The sequence below is a fragment of the Heteronotia binoei genome, chromosome 4 (genome assembly GCF_032191835.1).
Source record: "Heteronotia binoei isolate CCM8104 ecotype False Entrance Well chromosome 4, APGP_CSIRO_Hbin_v1, whole genome shotgun sequence".
Taxonomy (NCBI): Eukaryota; Metazoa; Chordata; class Lepidosauria; order Squamata; family Gekkonidae; genus Heteronotia; species Heteronotia binoei.
Window position 1 is genome coordinate 164,168,685 of NC_083226.1, and position 17,544 is coordinate 164,186,228.

At 46.3% G+C, this 17,544-nt stretch overlaps 1 protein-coding gene across 1 annotated transcript in view; it reads right to left on the bottom strand.

Annotated features, from left to right (window-relative positions):
- DCC (DCC netrin 1 receptor) overlaps positions 1–17,544 on the bottom strand; it is a gene marked incomplete at its 5' end in the record, with an annotated part of 1,016,990 nt that overhangs the window by 58,951 nt on the left and 940,495 nt on the right. The window contains 2 exons of the mRNA XM_060236603.1: positions 2,140–2,256; positions 6,981–7,207. Of these exons, the coding sequence (XP_060092586.1) occupies positions 2,140–2,256; positions 6,981–7,207 (344 nt within the window). The remainder of the gene's footprint in view (positions 1–2,139; positions 2,257–6,980; positions 7,208–17,544) is intronic.

Below are 17,544 nucleotides of genomic sequence, written 5' to 3' on the forward strand. Positions count from 1 at the left end.
CCTGAAGCAGCAAGCAGGTACCTACACCAGCGGCAAAGAAGGTGACCCTACATGAGACGGATTGACTCCATCAAAGAAGCCATGACCCTCAGTTTGCAAGACGTATTTGCAAGACCTGAAATTCCGACACAAGGCAGTTGGTGCAATCACAAAATGGCTGCTGCAAGAGGCGGAGTCAAACATAAAATGTCAGGAAGCTATTAAAAAGGGGGGAGAGTCAGGAAGCTAGATTATATAGAACTCCAAGGATGATAACAGATGGGTGTTAATGAGAGGATTTTTTTTTGGGGGGGGTCATTAATTCATAGGGGCACTAGAAGTTGCAAGCAACTTGATGGTGTGCAACACAGGTTATTTGATGATTTGTCTACTGCAAAAGGTTCCATGGAAACGAAGTCCAAAAACTTCAAAAAACAATTATCCTAGGATGGGCTGCCCCCCAAACCTGCGTTGTTTCTGAATTGTGCTAAAATTACCTTGTCACAAAATTTACCAAGTGAACTTCATAAGAACATAAGAGAAGCCATGTTGGATCAGGCCAATGGCCCATGCAGTCCAACACTTTGTGTCACACAGTGGCCAAAAAACCAGGCACCATCAGGAGGTCAACCAGTGAGGCCAGTACACTAGAAACCCTCACACTGCTGCCCTCCGCCAGCACCAAGAATACAGAGCATCACTGCCCCAGACAGAGAGTTCCAACAATATGCTGTGGCTAATAGCCACTGAGGGACCTCTGCTCCATATGCTTATCCAATCCACTCTTGAAGCTATCTATGCTGGCAGCCGCCACCACCTCCACTGGCAGTGAATTCCATGTGTAATCACCCTTTGGGTGAAGAAGTACTTCCTTTTATCCATTTAACCCGACTGCTCAGCAATTTCATTGAATGTCCACGAGTTCTCGTATTGTGAGAAAGGGAGAAAAGTACTTCTTTCTCTGTCTTCTCTAGCCCATGTAAACCTCAATCATATTACCCATCAGTCGACATTTCTCCAAGCTAAAGAGCTCCAAGTGTTTTAATCTTTCTTCACGGGGAAAGTGTTCCAGCCCTTTAATCCTTCTAGTTGCCCTCTTCTGCACTTTTTCCAATGCTATAATACCTTTTTTGAGGTGCGGTGACCAGAATTGTACACAGTACTCCAAATGAGGCTGCACCATCGATTTATACTTCATATCTTGGTGGGAATGTATCATCATAGAAGTTGAAAGTAACTTGATGGCACCCGCACCCTTTTATGCCGTTTGTGTGCAGTAACCCCTCAAAATGTTGAAAATACCTTTGTTTTATCAGAAAAAAAACATGACTGTGAGGAAATAGGAAATGGTGCATGTTCGCTACTCCCCAAGGCTTTTTTTTTGTACCGGAAACTCCTTTGCATATTAGGCCACCCACCCCTGATGTCACCAATCCTCCTGGAGCTTCCAGTAGGCCCTGTGAGAAGAGCCCTGTAAGGAATTCTAGCAGGACCTCCTTTGCCTATCAGGCCACACACCCCTGATGCAGCCAATCCTCCTGGAGCTCCCAGTAGGCCCTGTGAGAAGAGCCCTGTAAGGAATTCTAGCAGGACCTCCTTTGCCTATTAGGCCACACACCCCTGATGCAGCCAATCCTCCTGGAGCTTACAGCAGGCCCTGTGAGAAGAGCCCTGTAAGGAATTCTAGCAGGACCTCCTTTGCCTATTAGGCCACACCCCCCTGATGCAGCCAATCCTCCTGGAGCTTACAGTAGGCCCTGTGAGAAGAGCCCTGTAAGGAATTCTAGCAGGACCTCCTTTGCATATTAGGCCACCCACCCCTGATGTCACCAATCCTCCAAGAGCTTACAGGGCTCTGTAAACTTGGAGGACTGGCTACATTAGGGGGTGTGGCCTCGTATGCAAAGGAGTTCCTGCTACAAAAAAAAGCCCTGCTACTCCCAAGAGAGAAGCAAAACCAGACAAGGGTTTTTGAACCGAGCTAGCAAGCTTGTGAAATTTGGTCACATCCCTAATCTGCACGCCGTAACCATCAGCCATCAAAAGTCACGAACGCTCCTTGGAGGAACATATTCCCATATTATGCCAAATGGCTACCTTTCCACCAGTCGCACAGTAACATCCCTGTGGCAGAAGGAGAATATGAGAGGCACAGCTTACAAGTATTGCTGGGCTGCGAGTCCATTGGAATCATGAGCTTGGCACGAGTCGCTCTGCGGGCAGCAAGAGACCGCTCCAACGTGGACATGCTGCTTGCCACCTCTTCCGTATCTGGAGCTGGCAGAAAAGAACACAAAGCTTCAGTGATTGGGAGGGGGGGGGAAGTCCTCCATGTGAGATTTGTCCTCCTTCTGTTCTCTGGCAAAGCCAAAACACAGTCAAACAAACAGGCAAACTTTGTGAAATCCAGGGCTTTTTTTTTTTGTAACAGGAATTCCTTTGCATATTAGGCCACACACCCCTGATGTAGCCAATACTCCTGGAAATTACAGTAGGCCCTGTATTAAGAGCCCTGTAAGCTCCTGGAGGACTGGCTACAGTAAGTTTGGTGTAGTGGTTAAGTGTGCAGACTCTTATCTGGGAGAATCGGGTTTGATTCCCCACTCCTACACTTGCAGCTGCTGGAATGGCCTTGGGTCAGCCATAGCTCTGGCAGGACTTGTTCTTGAAAGGGCAGCTGCTGTGAGAGCCCTCTCAGCCCCACCCACCTCACAGGTTGTCTGTTGTGGGGGAAGAAGACATAGGAGATTGTAAGCCACTCTGAGTCTCTGATTCAGAGAGACGGTAAAAAACAAAAAGGTAGTTCCCTGTGCAAGCACCAGTTGTTTTTGACTCTGGGATGACGTTGCTTTCACAACATTTTCACAGCAGACTTTTTATGGGATGATTTGCCATTGTCTTCCCCAGTCATCTACCCTTCCCCCCTCAGCAAGCTGGGTACTCATTTTACCAAATTTGGAAGGATGGAAAGCTGAGTCAACCTTGAGCTGGCTACCTGAACCCAGCTTCCGCCGGGATCGAACTCAGGTCGTGAGCAGAGCTTAGGACTGCAGTACTGCAGCTTTACCATTCTGCGCCATGGGGCTCAGGGAGAAGGGCGGGGTATAAATCTGCAATTCTTCTTCTTCAACTTCAAAGGTATGTGACCTAATATGCAAAGGAGTTCCTGCTACAAAAAGGGTCCTGGTGAAATCTTCCACTGGGGGAAGAAAATTGGTCACTTGGAAGGCGTCACCTCCTAACGCCACCACAGAGCATTTTAAGCATCACTTTGTAGCGCAAGAAACTGCTTCTCATTTTCTCAGGATGCTAATTTCTTTCAATTCCACCATGGCTTAATGGTCATTTCACTTCCCAGCTGCTACAGAAAAAAACGCTTTGCAAATATAGTTACAATTGTCTCCCTCCACGTTGTTTGTTGCCACTGGAGAGCCAGTTTGGTGTAGTGGTTAAGTGTGCGGACTCTTATCTGGGAGAACCGGGTTTGATTCCCCACTCCTCCACTTGCACCTGCTGGAATGGCCTTGGGTCAGCCATAGCTCTGGCAGAGGTTGTCCTTGAAAGGTTGAGCCCTCTCAGCCCCACCCACCTCACAGGGTGTCTGTTGTGGGGGAGGAAGGGAAAGGAGATTGTGAGCCGCTCTGAGACTCTTCGGAGTGGAGGGCGGGATATAAATCCAATATCATCATCTTCTTCTTCTTCTCTCCCTTCAAGTTCAAGCAGAACCCCATTGTGGGAGTGGCCCAATTCTCTCACACTCTCTATCCGCTTGCATCAGTATTCCGCCTTCTCTGCGACCGGCCGCAATGTTTAAAAGGCAGGATATAATCACCCATTAACTCGCGGCCATTTCATATACGAATGAACCTTGAGAGTTTAAAAGTCGAGCATTTGGGGAACAAAAATAAGTCTCAATGTCTGTTTAATGACACCGCATTTAAATACCGCATTTGAGTTAATAGCGTATGGTTGTTTAATAGTAGCTACCAAATCAACCTCTTGTCAAGGAGCTGCAGTGTTTGGCAGAAGGATGCTGAACAGAGAGAGTCGGTTAAGAGAGAAATTCAGCTCTACGAATAGGGGCACCGATTGGGTTGCGATAGTGCTGTGCATAATATGGATTCCATTAAATGCTGGCAAGAATAATTGAAGACTAGGTGTGAGTCAGCAGTGTGATGTGGTGCCTTTAAAAAAAAGGCAAATACAATTTTGGGCTGTATGAACAGACGTACAGTGGCCAGATCATGTGAAGTGATGGTATCGCTTTACTCTGCTCTGGTTAGACCTCATCTAGAGTACTGTGCTCAGTTTTGGGCTCCACAATGTAAGAAGGATATAGACAAGCTGGAGTGTGTTCAGAGGAGAGCAACAAAGATGGTGAGGGGTCTGGAAACCAAGTCCTGTGAGGAAAGGTTGAATTAGCTGGGTATATTTAGCCTGGAGAGGAGACAGCTGAGAGGTGATATGATCACCATCAAGTATTTGAAAGTCTGTCACATAGAGGATGGTGCAGAATTGTTTTGTGTTACCCTGGAAGGTTGGCCCAGAACCAACAGGTTGAAATTAAATCAAGAGTTTCCAGCTTAAACATTAGAAAGAACTTCCTTTACAGTTAGAGCCAGGGCTTTTTTTGTAGCAGGAACTCCTTTGCATATTAGGCCACACACCCCTGATGTAGCCAATCCTCCTGGAGCTTACAGTAGGCCCTGTAAGAAGAGCCCTGTAAGCTTTTGGAGGATTGGCTACGTCAGGGATGTGTGGCCTAATACCCAAAGGGTTGCATCAGTGCTTAGTCCTTGTGGCCCTTTCTTACACACCCAGGGAAATGCTGATTGCTACTTTGGGGTGAGTCAACATTTTTTCTCCAGGCCGGTTTGGCCAAGGATCTTGGAGTTTTTTGCCATATTCTTGGCATGGAGCAAGGGTCAGCGGGGATGTGTTTGTGGGGAAAAGGTATTTGTACATTTCTCCTGATCCCTGATGCCTGACATAGGAAGAAGAAGAAGAAGATATTGGATTTATACCTTATCCTTCACTCTGAATCTCAGAGTGGCTTACAATCTCCTTCATCTTCCTCCTTAACAACAGACTCCCTGTGAGGTGGCTGGGGCTGAGAGAGCCCTCCCAGAAGCTGCCCTTTCAAGGACAACTCCAGCGAGAGCTATGGCTGACCCAAGACCATTCCAGCAGCTGCAAGTGGAGGAGTGGGGAATCCAACCCGGTTCTCCAGACTGCACACTTAACCACTACACCAAACTGGCCCAGGGGAGGGTCAGAAAGCAAGATATTGCTTCACAGCAGAATCACAGTCCAAGTTGGAGAAGAACACTTAGAACTAATAACGTTGGCCTTGCATCAGCGGAAAGCATTACAATTCACTTCTAGCCTCTACGAATGCTGGCGACATCATTAGAAGTAACCGTATAAATAGAATTGCCCTCGCTTGCTGCTTCTCCCTGGCGTTTAGCTACTTATTCTGGGATTGTTGTCCTCCTGCCAAGGACAAACAGAGATTTTTTTTTTTTAAATGCCATCTGAAATAAATGGTGAAGCAAACATTAGCAGCAATATTAATTCCTTCTTAGACAATAACATTTTCTAAAGCTTTGCACCTGTTCCTCAGAGGCCAGCAGGTTTCCGACAGGCCGAACGCATTGGTGGCCGGCTGCTTTTGGCTTGCCGCTTTCCACATTCCATTAAAATGGCCACCCCCCCCCTGGAACACATCAAAGCTAGAGTGCTCATTATAGTTGCCATGGGGAAACAGCCTCTCCCCACCCCTAAGCATTTCAGTCTTGCTCCCCTCCCCTGTTGGAAATGTTGCCGTTCATCTTATTCAAACTCTTTTAACCTCCCTTGACGTCGCTCGGTTGTTTCGCCTGAAGAGCCACCTCAAAATTTACTTTGGCTTTTGTGTTGGGGAAATTGGAAATACCAGCTCTGGAGTCCAATCTAAACTACTCCCAGCGCACACCGTAGAGGGACACCACTAGCTCTCCATTAAATGGATCTAATTGCTCTCTAAAGGTCAGTCCAAGGGCTGATATTAAATGCTGTACACCTCAAATGGTGATATGCAGGGGTCGTTTTGTAGAAAAATAGGTGGCGGAGCTCATCCAGGGATTGTTATGCAGCTGCACATACTATTCAATGGACAAGGAGGTGGAACTCTCAGGAGGAGGAGGTGGAACTCTCAGAAAGGTTCAGGAGCTGCACTCCTGTGAGCTCCCACTGAATCTGAGGCCTGGTGATCTGTGGGATCAGACCATTGTTTTATCGAAGTCTGTTGCTTGACTGTAATTGGCAGTGATTTGAGGCAATGTGTGGCCTGGTATAGCCCGATCTCGTCAGATCTCAGAAATTAAGCATGGTTATTCCTTGGATGGGAGACCACCAAGGGAGACTATGCAGAGGAAGGCAATGACAAACCAACTCTGCTTCTCACATACTTTGAAATCCCCTTGCCGTAAGTCAGATGCAACTGGACAGTAACCATGTATATAATTGGTAGCGACTCTCCGGTATCTCAGAGACAGGGCTGGCCATAGGGTCCGGGGTGGCCCAGGCAGACTCCCCACTTCTCCGCCCTCACAATTTCCCCACCCCACAGAGACTGCGTGCCAGCCGGGTGCCCTCCCCACTTGCTCTCTCATCAGAGAGGGCACCAAAATTTGGGCATTTGCCTATGGCGACAGGCTGCAAGGGCTCAATTTGGTGCCCTCCCCAGCCAAGCACCCTAGGCAAATGCCTAATTTGCCTAATGGGAGGGCTGGCCCTGCTCAGAGGTCTTCCACATCACCTACCGCTTGAATTTTTTTCTTTAATAAGAGATGCCATGGACTGAATCTGGGACCGTCTGAATATAAAGCAGATTGTGTACTACTGAGCCCTGGCCCCTCCCACACATTCATGCTTCTGTGAGCCAACAAGGGAAAAGCATGCAAGGGAAGCATTTGTATGGGAGAATTGTCCCTTTGCAAACAGGACATGGGCAATATTACCAGACTGTGAGGCACTCTTGCTGCCCATCGGGGTTTCAGACTGGGCATGGCTGCCTGGAGTGAGTTCTTGACAGCTCTGTATGGGAGAGTCTCTTCCTGATGGATCAGAACCGGAGGGTTTTTCGATATTCTTCATTTCCATCTCTTCATGGTGTATCCAAAGATCCGGAGGTCTCAGGTCTTTCTGGCTGCCCTTCCTTTTGCCAGCGCTGTGAGTAGCACGTTTCCTAGAAGATGGAGGGAAGAGGGGGGGAAAAAGAGGGAAAGAAACATCAGAACCTCAGATATGGAGTCACTGCCATTTGTTCTGGAGTACCTTGAAGACTAAAGCAGTTTTATTCAGAAGGCTCAAGGATCAGACGCTGTCAAGTTACAACAGCAGCAGCTAGAGGGATCCATAGGCGGTTCTTGCATCTTAGTTAATTTGACGCTTTGTTGTAACACTCCGTTTCATAGCAACATACCTGCACCAGTTCCCTATGAAGATAAGGTAGACTGGAAGCTTGCCACTCAGAGGACAACTGACATATAGCCAGGACTTTTTTTGTAGCAGGAACTCCTTTGCATATTAGGCTACACTCCCCTGATGTAGCCAATCCTCCAAGAGCTTACAAGGCTGTTTTTACAGGGCCTACTGTAAGTTCTTGGAGGATTGGCTACATCAGGGGGATGTAGCCCCGGCCTCATTTTGGGCAGGAGCTCACAGGAGTGGAGCTTCAGAACTTCTAAATTTTATTGTGCTCTTTCTTAAAAACCTCCCCCCCCCCAAAAAAAAAATTACTTGCTTCTGGGCTTCATTGTTGAAACCCCCTGTGAGAATTTTGCTGAACTCTAAGATTGGACACATTGTCTTATATTTTTCCCCACCAAAAATGGGAAAATAACTGAAACATATCAAGCAGACAGATGGAAATCTTCACCACGCCACTGTGGCTATGATATGGAGTAACTTCCATTTGTTCCGTAGCACCTTTAAGACCAACAAGTTTTCTTCCGAATGAAGAAGAAGAAGATATTGGATTTATATCCCGCCCTCCACTCCGAAGAGTCTCAGAGCGGCTCACAATCTTCTTGACCTTCCTTCCCCACAACAGACACCCTGTGAGGTGGGTGGGGCTGAGAGGGCTCTCACAGCAGCTGCCCTTTCAAGGACAGCCTCTGCCAGAGCTATGGCTGACCCAAGGCCATTCCAGCAGGTGCAAGTGGAGGAGTGGGGAATCAAACCCGGTTGTCCCAGATAAGAGTCCGCACACTTAACCACTACACCAAACTGGCTTTCGTGTGCATGCATGCTTCATCAGACAATGAAACGGGGTACAGTGAGCAGAGTTACATATAGCTGGTGGGCAGTGATTTAAGCATGCAAAATAGTACCAAATCAGAATCTATAGCAAAACAGTACAAATTAACAAACTGAAAGAACAACCAGTTTGGTTTAGACACCATTTGTGGTGTTCTTTCAATTTGTTAATGGTACTATTTCGCCATAGATTCTAATTCGGTACTGTTTTGCATGCTTAACCACTGCCCACCAGCTATATGTAGCTTTCCTCACTGTGCCCATTTCATTGTCTGAATAAAACATGGTTGGTCTTAAAGGTGCTACCAGACAATAGAACTTTGTTCTATTGCTTCAGACCAACACGACTGCCCACCTGGATCTACTTCCATTTGTTCTCTTTTAGATTTTGCCGCTTCACATGGTTGGGGTTTCAATCCGCGTGAGAGTGGCCAATTTAGGGGTGGATTCCATTTCCCCCAGGTGATGGATGACTATTTCACAATGTGGTAAGATCGGTACGTACTACTCTTGCCACAAGGAACTGAACCTAAACCTCTATGGTGTCATGCCTTTTCCAAGTCATTGCTCTAATGCATAGTGCAGTGCATCCCATGTGCTCTCTTCTCATGCTTACAAAAGCATGGCAGCCTTTTCTCATGAGGTGATCCCAAGTCACTGTGGAATGTATATGAATGCCCCAAATGTGTGAGCCATGGGTCATACAGGTGTTTCCTATGTGAAGCACACCTCTCCCACAGATTGCTTTCAGAGTGGGAGTATTGTGTTCAGTTTTGGGCACCACATTTTAAGAAGGATATAGAAAAGCTGGAACGGGTCCAGAGGAGGGTGATAAAGATGGTGAGGGGTCTGGAGAACAAGTCCTATGAAGAAAGGTTGAAGGAGCTGGGCATGTTTAGCCTGGAGAGGAGGTGGCTGAGAGGTGATATGATCACCATCTTCAAGTACATATAGGGCTGTCATATAGAGGATGGTGTGGAATTGTTTTCTGTGGCCCCATTAGGTAGGACCAGAACCAATGGGTTGAGATTAAATCAAAAGAGTTTCCGGCTCAACATTAGGAAGAACTTCCTGACAGTTAAAGCGGTTCCTCAGTGGAACAGGCTTCCTCAAGAGGTGGTGGGCTCCTCTTCCTTGGAGGTTTTTAAAAAGAGGCTAGATGGCCATCTGACAGCAATGAAGATCCTGTGAATTTAGGGGGAGGTATTTATGCTTCCTGCATTGCGCAAGGGGTTGGACTAGATGATCCTGGAGTTCGCTTCCCACTTTATGATTCTATGGGGAAGACCCACATGATCAGCCTTACATAGGTAACAAATGATATTCTGATGTGCTCTCCTCCAATGCTAGGAGATTGCACAATGAGGAAGCAAATTCTCAACTCTAGACATACCTATAGGCCACATTTCTTCTAGATCGTGTGAACAGTTTCCACACACTCATTGGCCCTACAGGAAATGTGTGAGAACAGTGTGTAAATGTGAGAACATAAGAAGAAGAGCCCTGCTGAATCAAGTCAATAGTCCTTCTAGTCCAGCATCCTGCCTCACATAGTGTCCAACCCGAATGGCAGACAACAGGACATAGAGGCCAATGCCTTCATAAGAACATAAGAAGAGCTCTGCTGGATTAGACCAATCATCCATCTAGTCCAACATCCTGTCAACCAGTTGCTCTGGAGGGCCAACCAAAAGCAGAGAGGCGAAGACCTTCCCCTGATGTTGCCTCCTGGCATTGGAATTAAGAGTTTAATGCCTCTGAATGTGAAGGTTTCCCTCGGTCACCATGACTAGTAGCCAACGACAGACCTAGCAGCCATTAATAGCCATTGCTAGATCTATCCTCCATGAATCTATCTAATCCCTTTTCAAAGCTCTTCATTCCTGTGGCTATTGCTACACCCCCTGGTGGAAAATGCCACATTTTTATCATTCACTGTGGAAAGAAGTGTATCCTTTTGTCTGTCCAGAATCTACTGCCCATCAGCTTCATTGGATGTCCTTGAGTTCTATGCCTGTTTGTCAAAGATTTCCACCCCCTGCAGAATGTTATAAACCTCTATCATGTCCCCCTTACGAACCTCTATCATGGAGACTCATGGTTTTTTTTTCTCCTTTTTTTTTTGGTAGCAGGTATTCCTTTGCATATTAGGCCATACACCCCATTGATGTAGCCAATCCTCCAAGAGTTTGCAGGGCTACATCAGGGGTGTGTGGAACCAATACGCAAAGGAGTTCCTGCTACAAAAAAGCCTTGGAGACTCATAATGTGATGAGCCATGCTACATGTCAAATGCATAGAGAGGAGTGACACGGCACTCCAAACTAGCTCTACATCATGAGTGCAACAGTGTCTTTTGCCAGAAGGGTTAGGACGGATCTCCAATCTGTTGACCATCCTGATTTCTACGTAAAGGCTCAGTTCACCGAGATTTGCCTCCCCTGTCTCTTATGCCAGCCGAGACAATTGTATTACTGAGATGACATATTGAAGTCCCTGGAGGGGGATGGAACTGGATGCCAGGTGTCTGATTATCCTCGTACCCAGCTGTTTGATTCGGTTTCAGGAAGAGGCCCCAGCTCCAGCTGAGGCTACTTGCCAACCCCCTTCTAGCTAGACAAGCGGCCCCACGCTGTCAGCATATGGTGGGAAGATGAATGAGAGGAGTCCAACAAGAGGAAATGTCGACAGCGGCTCGAGGGGGTGCAGGCCCACAGCTCAACAGAGCGGGCCGTTTATTCGCCAGCTGATGCGCAGCGCCTAAATGGCTCCCTCCAGAAACAGAGGCATTCCTGTTTGGAAGCACATGTTTCCTTGACACCACGGCTGCTCATTGTGAACGTCTGCCCTTCAATTAGCCGAACCAGCTTCTGGTGGCAGGCTGCTGCTCTTACGCTTTCCACGCGCTCCGACGGCATATGCTGTATTTATTTTTGACATGGATTAAAATGTATTCTTTCTTAACCCACCGGAGAATTCAGAGTGTCAGATCCCGACACGTGAAGATTGCCATTTTATGAATATGCATTACAATATGTTCTCTTCTAAATCATAAACACGGACGACTTATCCGTACATCTCTCTTCTTTTTTTTAAAAAGTGCTACACCTTTATTTTTCAGATAAGAAAAAAAAATAATCAAAAGTGCTGAAGTTGTTTACCAAAAGTTCATGCTATTGGAAGCACATCTGCATAAAATCCATCTATACCATAGAAAGCTGCATGCAAAGCGATATGATACAGGAGGTGTATGAAAGGTAGATGATGATGATGTTGAAGAAGAGTTGGATTTTATACCTTGGTTTTCTCTCCCCTAAGGAGTCTCAAAACGGCTAACAATTGTCTTCCCTTCCTCTCCTGACAGCAGGCAGCTCATAAGGTAGGTGGGGCTGAGAAAGTTTTGAGAGAACTGTGATTGGCCCTAGGGTGCCCAGCAGGCTTCATGTGCAGGAGTGGGGAATCAAGCACAAGAACATAAGAGAAGCCATGTTGGATCAGGCCAATGGCTCCTCCAGTCCAACACTCTGTGTCACATAAGAACATAAGAGAAGCCATATTGGATCAGGCCAATGGCCCATCCAGTCCAACACTCTGTGTCACATAAGAACATAAGAGAAGCCATGTTGGAACAGGCCAATGGCCTATATGGTCCAACACTCTGTGTCACATAGTGATTCAAGTCTAGGCGCCATCAAGAGGTCCCCCAGCCTAGGTGACATCAGGAGATTCAAGCCTAGGTGCCATCGGGAGGTTTCCCGAAGCACCAAGAATACAGAGCATCATTGCCTCAGATGGAGAGTTCCTTTTGGCTGATGGACCTCTGCTCTTAAGAACATAAGAGAAGCCATGTTGGATCAGGCCAATGGCCCATTTAGCTACAACACTCTGTGTCACACAGTGGTCAAAAGCTAGTTCTCCAAATTAGGAATCTGTTGGTCTTAACCACTACACCATGCTGGCTGTTATGGCAATACACTATTAATTACTGGTTACAAGGAAAGAAATCTGGAGTGCAATAATCAACTTCCTTGCTCAAAAGAAGTCCCCTTTTCCATGGTAGTGGTTATATATTTTTCTATATCTTGGGAACATTTTTTACATAGGTCCCTCCATTCCTACCATAATGCACAAGCACATTGCAGGCAGTTCTGGGGAACATTCCGGGGTACACACTTAGTGCATGCAGGAAGCATGGGCTGGACCTTACTTTTATTTATTTTGGACTGACAGGGACCTCTAAAACAGTGGTCCCCAACCTTTTTGGCACCAGGGAAAGGTTTTGTGGGAGATAATTCTTCCATGGACTGGGGAGGGGGGATGGTTTCGGGATGATACAATTGTGCACTTTTATTTCTATTATCTCATTGTAATATATAATGAAATAATTATACAACTCACGGCTCAGTTGCTAACACGCCACGGACCGGTACTGGTCCGCGGTCCGGGGGTTGGGGATCCTTGCCCTAAAATACCTCTCTGTTGCTTCAAGAGATCAGCAGTGATACATGTGGCCTCTGAAGTGGCTTTATGGCTTTATGGCCTCTCAAGTCAATACCTTAGCAACGTGCCATAGGAAAAGGCAAGAGTGATGGTGCTACAAAGGATATTAGATACTGCCAGGCAAACTGACTTAAGTAACTCACAAAAATGGCGCAAAAATAACTTGAAATCTTGATCTTGGTTTTGCAGGGAGGGAAACACTCATCTACCACTAATAACATCAAGCAGACACCCTGTGCCAATAAGCCTGCAATAACAAAAAAGTTTCCCTACAACTATTCTGGGTTTCACAATCACATTTGTGTGTGGGAAGAACTGATCACATGAATTAATGAAGAAGAAGATGAAGATATTGGATTTATATCCCGCCCTCCACTCCGAAGAGTCTCAGAGGGGCTCACAATCTCCTTTACCTTCCTCCCCCACAACAGACACCCTGTGAGGTAGATGAAGATATTGGATTTATATCCCGCCCTCCACTCCAAAGAGTCTCAGAGGGGCTCACAATCTCCTTTACCTTCCTCCCCCACAACAGACACCCTGTGAGGTAGATGAAGATATTGGATTTATATCCCGCCCTCCACTCCGAAGAGTCTCAGAGCGGCTCACAATCTCCTTCCCCTTCCTCCCCCACAACAGACACCCTGTGAAGTAGATGAAGATATTGGATTTATATCCCGCCCTCCACTCTGAAGAGTCTCAGAGCGGCTCACAATCTCCTTTCCTTTCCTCCCCCACAACAGACACCCTGTGAGGTAGATGAAGATATTGGATTTATATCCCGCCCTCCACTCCGAAGATTCTCAGAGTGGCTCACAATCTCCTTTACCTTCCTCCCCCACAACAGACACCCTGTGAGGTGGGTGGGGCTGAGAGGGTTCTCACAGCAGCTGCCCTTTCAAGGACAACCTCTGCCAGAGCTATGGCTGACCCAAGGCCATGCTAGCAGTGCAAGTAGAGGAGTGGGGAATCAAACCCGGTTCTCCCAGATAAGAGTTTGCACACTTAACCACTACACCAAACCGGTTCTCCAATGAGTGACTCAAGCAGGTCAAGAGCCAACTATCTGCCCTTCAAGGGCCATCCAAGAATCATTTCTTTAGATGAATTTAATGTAGTCAAATTGCCTGCTGAGATACTGCCCCACTAGACATGCTGTACACCTTGAGGCAAAAAGAAGCCCCCCCTCCCCTTTGAAGGACCTGATTTCCTTATAAGGCTGCCCATTTTCTTTTTCATCGCATGCAACTGCTTTGTTTCTATACACATGGGCACACGGAGCACCTCAGGAAATACTGGGTACTAGCAAAGGAAAAAAAAAACATCAAACATTCTGGCAATGGGTCCTGGTAGGGCTTTTTGTGTAGAAAAAGTCCAGCAGGAACTCATTTGTATATTAGGCCACACCCCCTGATGTGTGATTATTCCACACAGGGCTTTTCTGTAGGAAAACCCCCCAGGAGGAACTCATTTGCATATTAGGCCACACCCCCTGACTCCAAGTCAACTGGAACTGTGTTCTGCTGTGTTCCTCCTCAAAGAAAGTCCTGGGTTCTGGAATGTGTACCTGCTTGAGATTCTCTGGGATTTGAAACACCTCCTGGGAAAACTTAAGGCATTCTAGGCATAATCAAAGATGGGTCAAGGCCCTCCCCTGTCTAAGCCCCTTGACACTTCCATGAGAGCAACCTAAAGACATACTGGGCCTCAACCCAAGTGTAGTAAGTAGGCTCCCAGCCTGCAAAAACAAACCCCCTGACACAACTGGGTTAATTATGAATGGAAATCAGGGCTTGTTTTGTAGCAGGAACTCCATTGCATATTAGACCACACACCCCTGATGTAGCCAATCCTCCAAGAGTTTACAGAACTCTTATTACAGGGCCTACGGTAAGCTCTTGGAGGACTGGCTACATCAGGGGTGTATGGCCTAAAATGCAAATGAGTCCCTGCTACAAAAAACCCTAATGGAAATAAAATGTTTTGTTCATTTCTTCTTCTTTTTTTCATAAAAATTAATTTTATATTTTAACTTTTTAAGGGGATACAAAATAAAAAAAGGAATAAGGGGAAAAGAAAAGTAAAATTGTAAAAAACACAATATAGAGGGCAATTTGTGTTGATAATAAGGACAACCCTTGATTAAAATATGTGTATATATAGAAAAAATATATGACATGGTAACTTAAAGGTAAAGGTAGTCGCCCTGTGCAAGCACCAGTCGTTTCCGACGCTGGAGTGATGTTGCATCACGACGTTTTCATGGCAGACTTTTTTACAAGGTGGTTTGCCATTGCCTTCCCCAGTCATCTACATTTTACCCTCAGCAAGCTGGGTACTCATTTTCAGGGGTCGTTCTGTAAGTGGTGGAGCTCATCCAGGGATTGTTATGCAGCTGCACCTACTATTCAGTGGACAAGGTGGGAAGGAGGTGGAACTCTCAGAATGCACTCCTGTGAGCTCCTGCTGAATCCAAGGCCTGCTCATTTTACCGACCTGGGAAGGATAGAAGGCTGAGTCAACCTTGAGCGGGCTACTTGAATCCAGCTTCCGCTGGGATCGAACTCAGGTTGTGAGCAGAGCTTGGAGTGCAATACTGCAGCTTACCACTTTGCGCCACAGGTAGTTCAGGAAACCACTATAACACCCTACTCTTGTCCATTCCTAAGAGTCATGCAGAACTGGCAAGGTGGTGACAGAAGCCAATAGGAGAAACAAACAAAATCCCAGGATAACATCAACGAGATGGGGAGCTGAAGAAATCAGTCAGAGTTTTTGAAGAAATGGATGGTGGGTCAGATGTGAAAGGTCACTTATTTGAGCAGACAAGATGTACAGAATGCACTGGGAAGTGATTAGTAGAACAGAATTATGGGATGATATTATTTTGCATTCATCTTGAACTATCCCCTTGATCATTCAAAAATTCCCTTTAACTCACTAAAAAGAAACTCTTGATCAAGACATAAGAAACAGACAGAGCCAAATCTAGACCACAGGCTGTCGATCCACCCAGATCTTCCTCCATGCCAAGGAAAATAGTGTAAATTCTTCTGCTTCAAAGCCAGTAAGTAACACTGGAGCAAGACAACATTTTGTTCAAGAGAAGTTATTAGTGGATTGGGGCTTTTGTTGTTGTTCAGTCGCACAGTCGAGTCTGACTCTTTGCGACCCCAAGTCACGCCAGGCCCTCCTGTCTTCCACCATCCTCCGAAGTCTGCTCAAATTCATGTTAGTCACATCAGTAATGATGTCCAGCCATTTCATCTTTTGCTGTCCCCTTCTTTTTTTGCCTTCTGTCTTTCCCAGCATCAGAGTCTTCTCCAGTGAGTGCTCCCTTCTCATTTGGTGGCCAAAGAATTTGAGCTTCAGCATCTGACATTCCAGGGAACAGTCCGGGTTGATTTCCCTTAGGACTGACTGATTTGATCATCTTGCAGTCCAAGGGACTCTCAAGAGTCTTCTTCAGCATCACAGCTCAAAAGCATCTATTCTGCTGCACTCAGCCTTCCTTATGGTCCAGCTCTCACAGCCATACATTACTACTGGGAATACCATCACTTTGACTATATGGACTTTTCAGGGTGCCATCTCAAAATAGATAACTTGAGACCTTCATTCTATAGGGCAAATGTGAGTCCTCCGTTCTATAGGGCAAACAAGCAGTTGTACCCCAGGTGGTAAAGAAGCCCACTGTCTGCTCTCCATCTGAAATGTCAAAGCTACTTATTTTGGGCTAAAAATTGTCTCTCTCTCCATTCAATACTTAGTCATTTTACCCAATCTAAATGCCACAGACATTTCAGCAATTTCTCACGAAACCAGATATATAAATGACTGTGTCATTCCAGACATGTTTCTAGATTTTGTACAGCATTACCATTGTTATCTTAGACTTTAAAAAAGAGAAAATGTAACATTCCAGATACGTTGCTTATTTCAACAAATTACCACCAGCCTTGCTGATAATAAGCAGTGACAGGAGCACGAGACGAGACTATAGAAAGAAAGATCATCAGTAACAAGAAATGAAAATGAATGAGTCATCCTAGAACATGTTCTCCTTGTACACACATCAGTTTTTGGGTCCCATTCTCAATTACTGTCAAGAAAAAAGACCTAGTGGGAAGTGGCACCTTGCTGCAAACTTTCTGTAATCAGTTCTGACAAGTTTGTGCAATGCAAGTGGTAGGAACTAACTTTTTTTAAAAAAAGGCAACTTGGCTGTGTTCTAAGTGAGTAAATAAGCCAAAGTCATTCATTCATGGTGGGAAGTGGGTGGTTTGGTAGCAACTGGGTGTCAACCATACCCCCTGTTCACTTGAGAGCCAGTTTAGTGCAGTGGTTAAGTGCGCGGACTCTTATCTGGGAGAACCGGGTTTGATTCCCCACTCCTCCACTTGCACCTGCTAGCATGGCCTTGGGTCAGCCATAGCTCTGGCAGAGGTTGTCCTTGAAAGGGCAGCTGCTGTGAGAGCCCTCTCCAGCCCCACCCACCTCACAGGGTGTCTGTTGTGGGGGAGGAAGGTAAAGGAGATTGTGAGCCGCTCTGAGACTCTTCGGAGTGGAGGGTGGGATATAAATCCAATATCTTCATCTACCTCACAGGGTGTCTGTTGTGGGGGAGGAAGGTAAAGGAGATTGTGAGCCGCTCTGAGACTCTTCGGAGTGGAGGGCGGGATAGAAATCCAATATCTTCATCTACCTCACAGGGTGTCTGTTGTGGGGGAGGAAGGTAAAGGAGATTGTGAGCTGCTCTGAGAC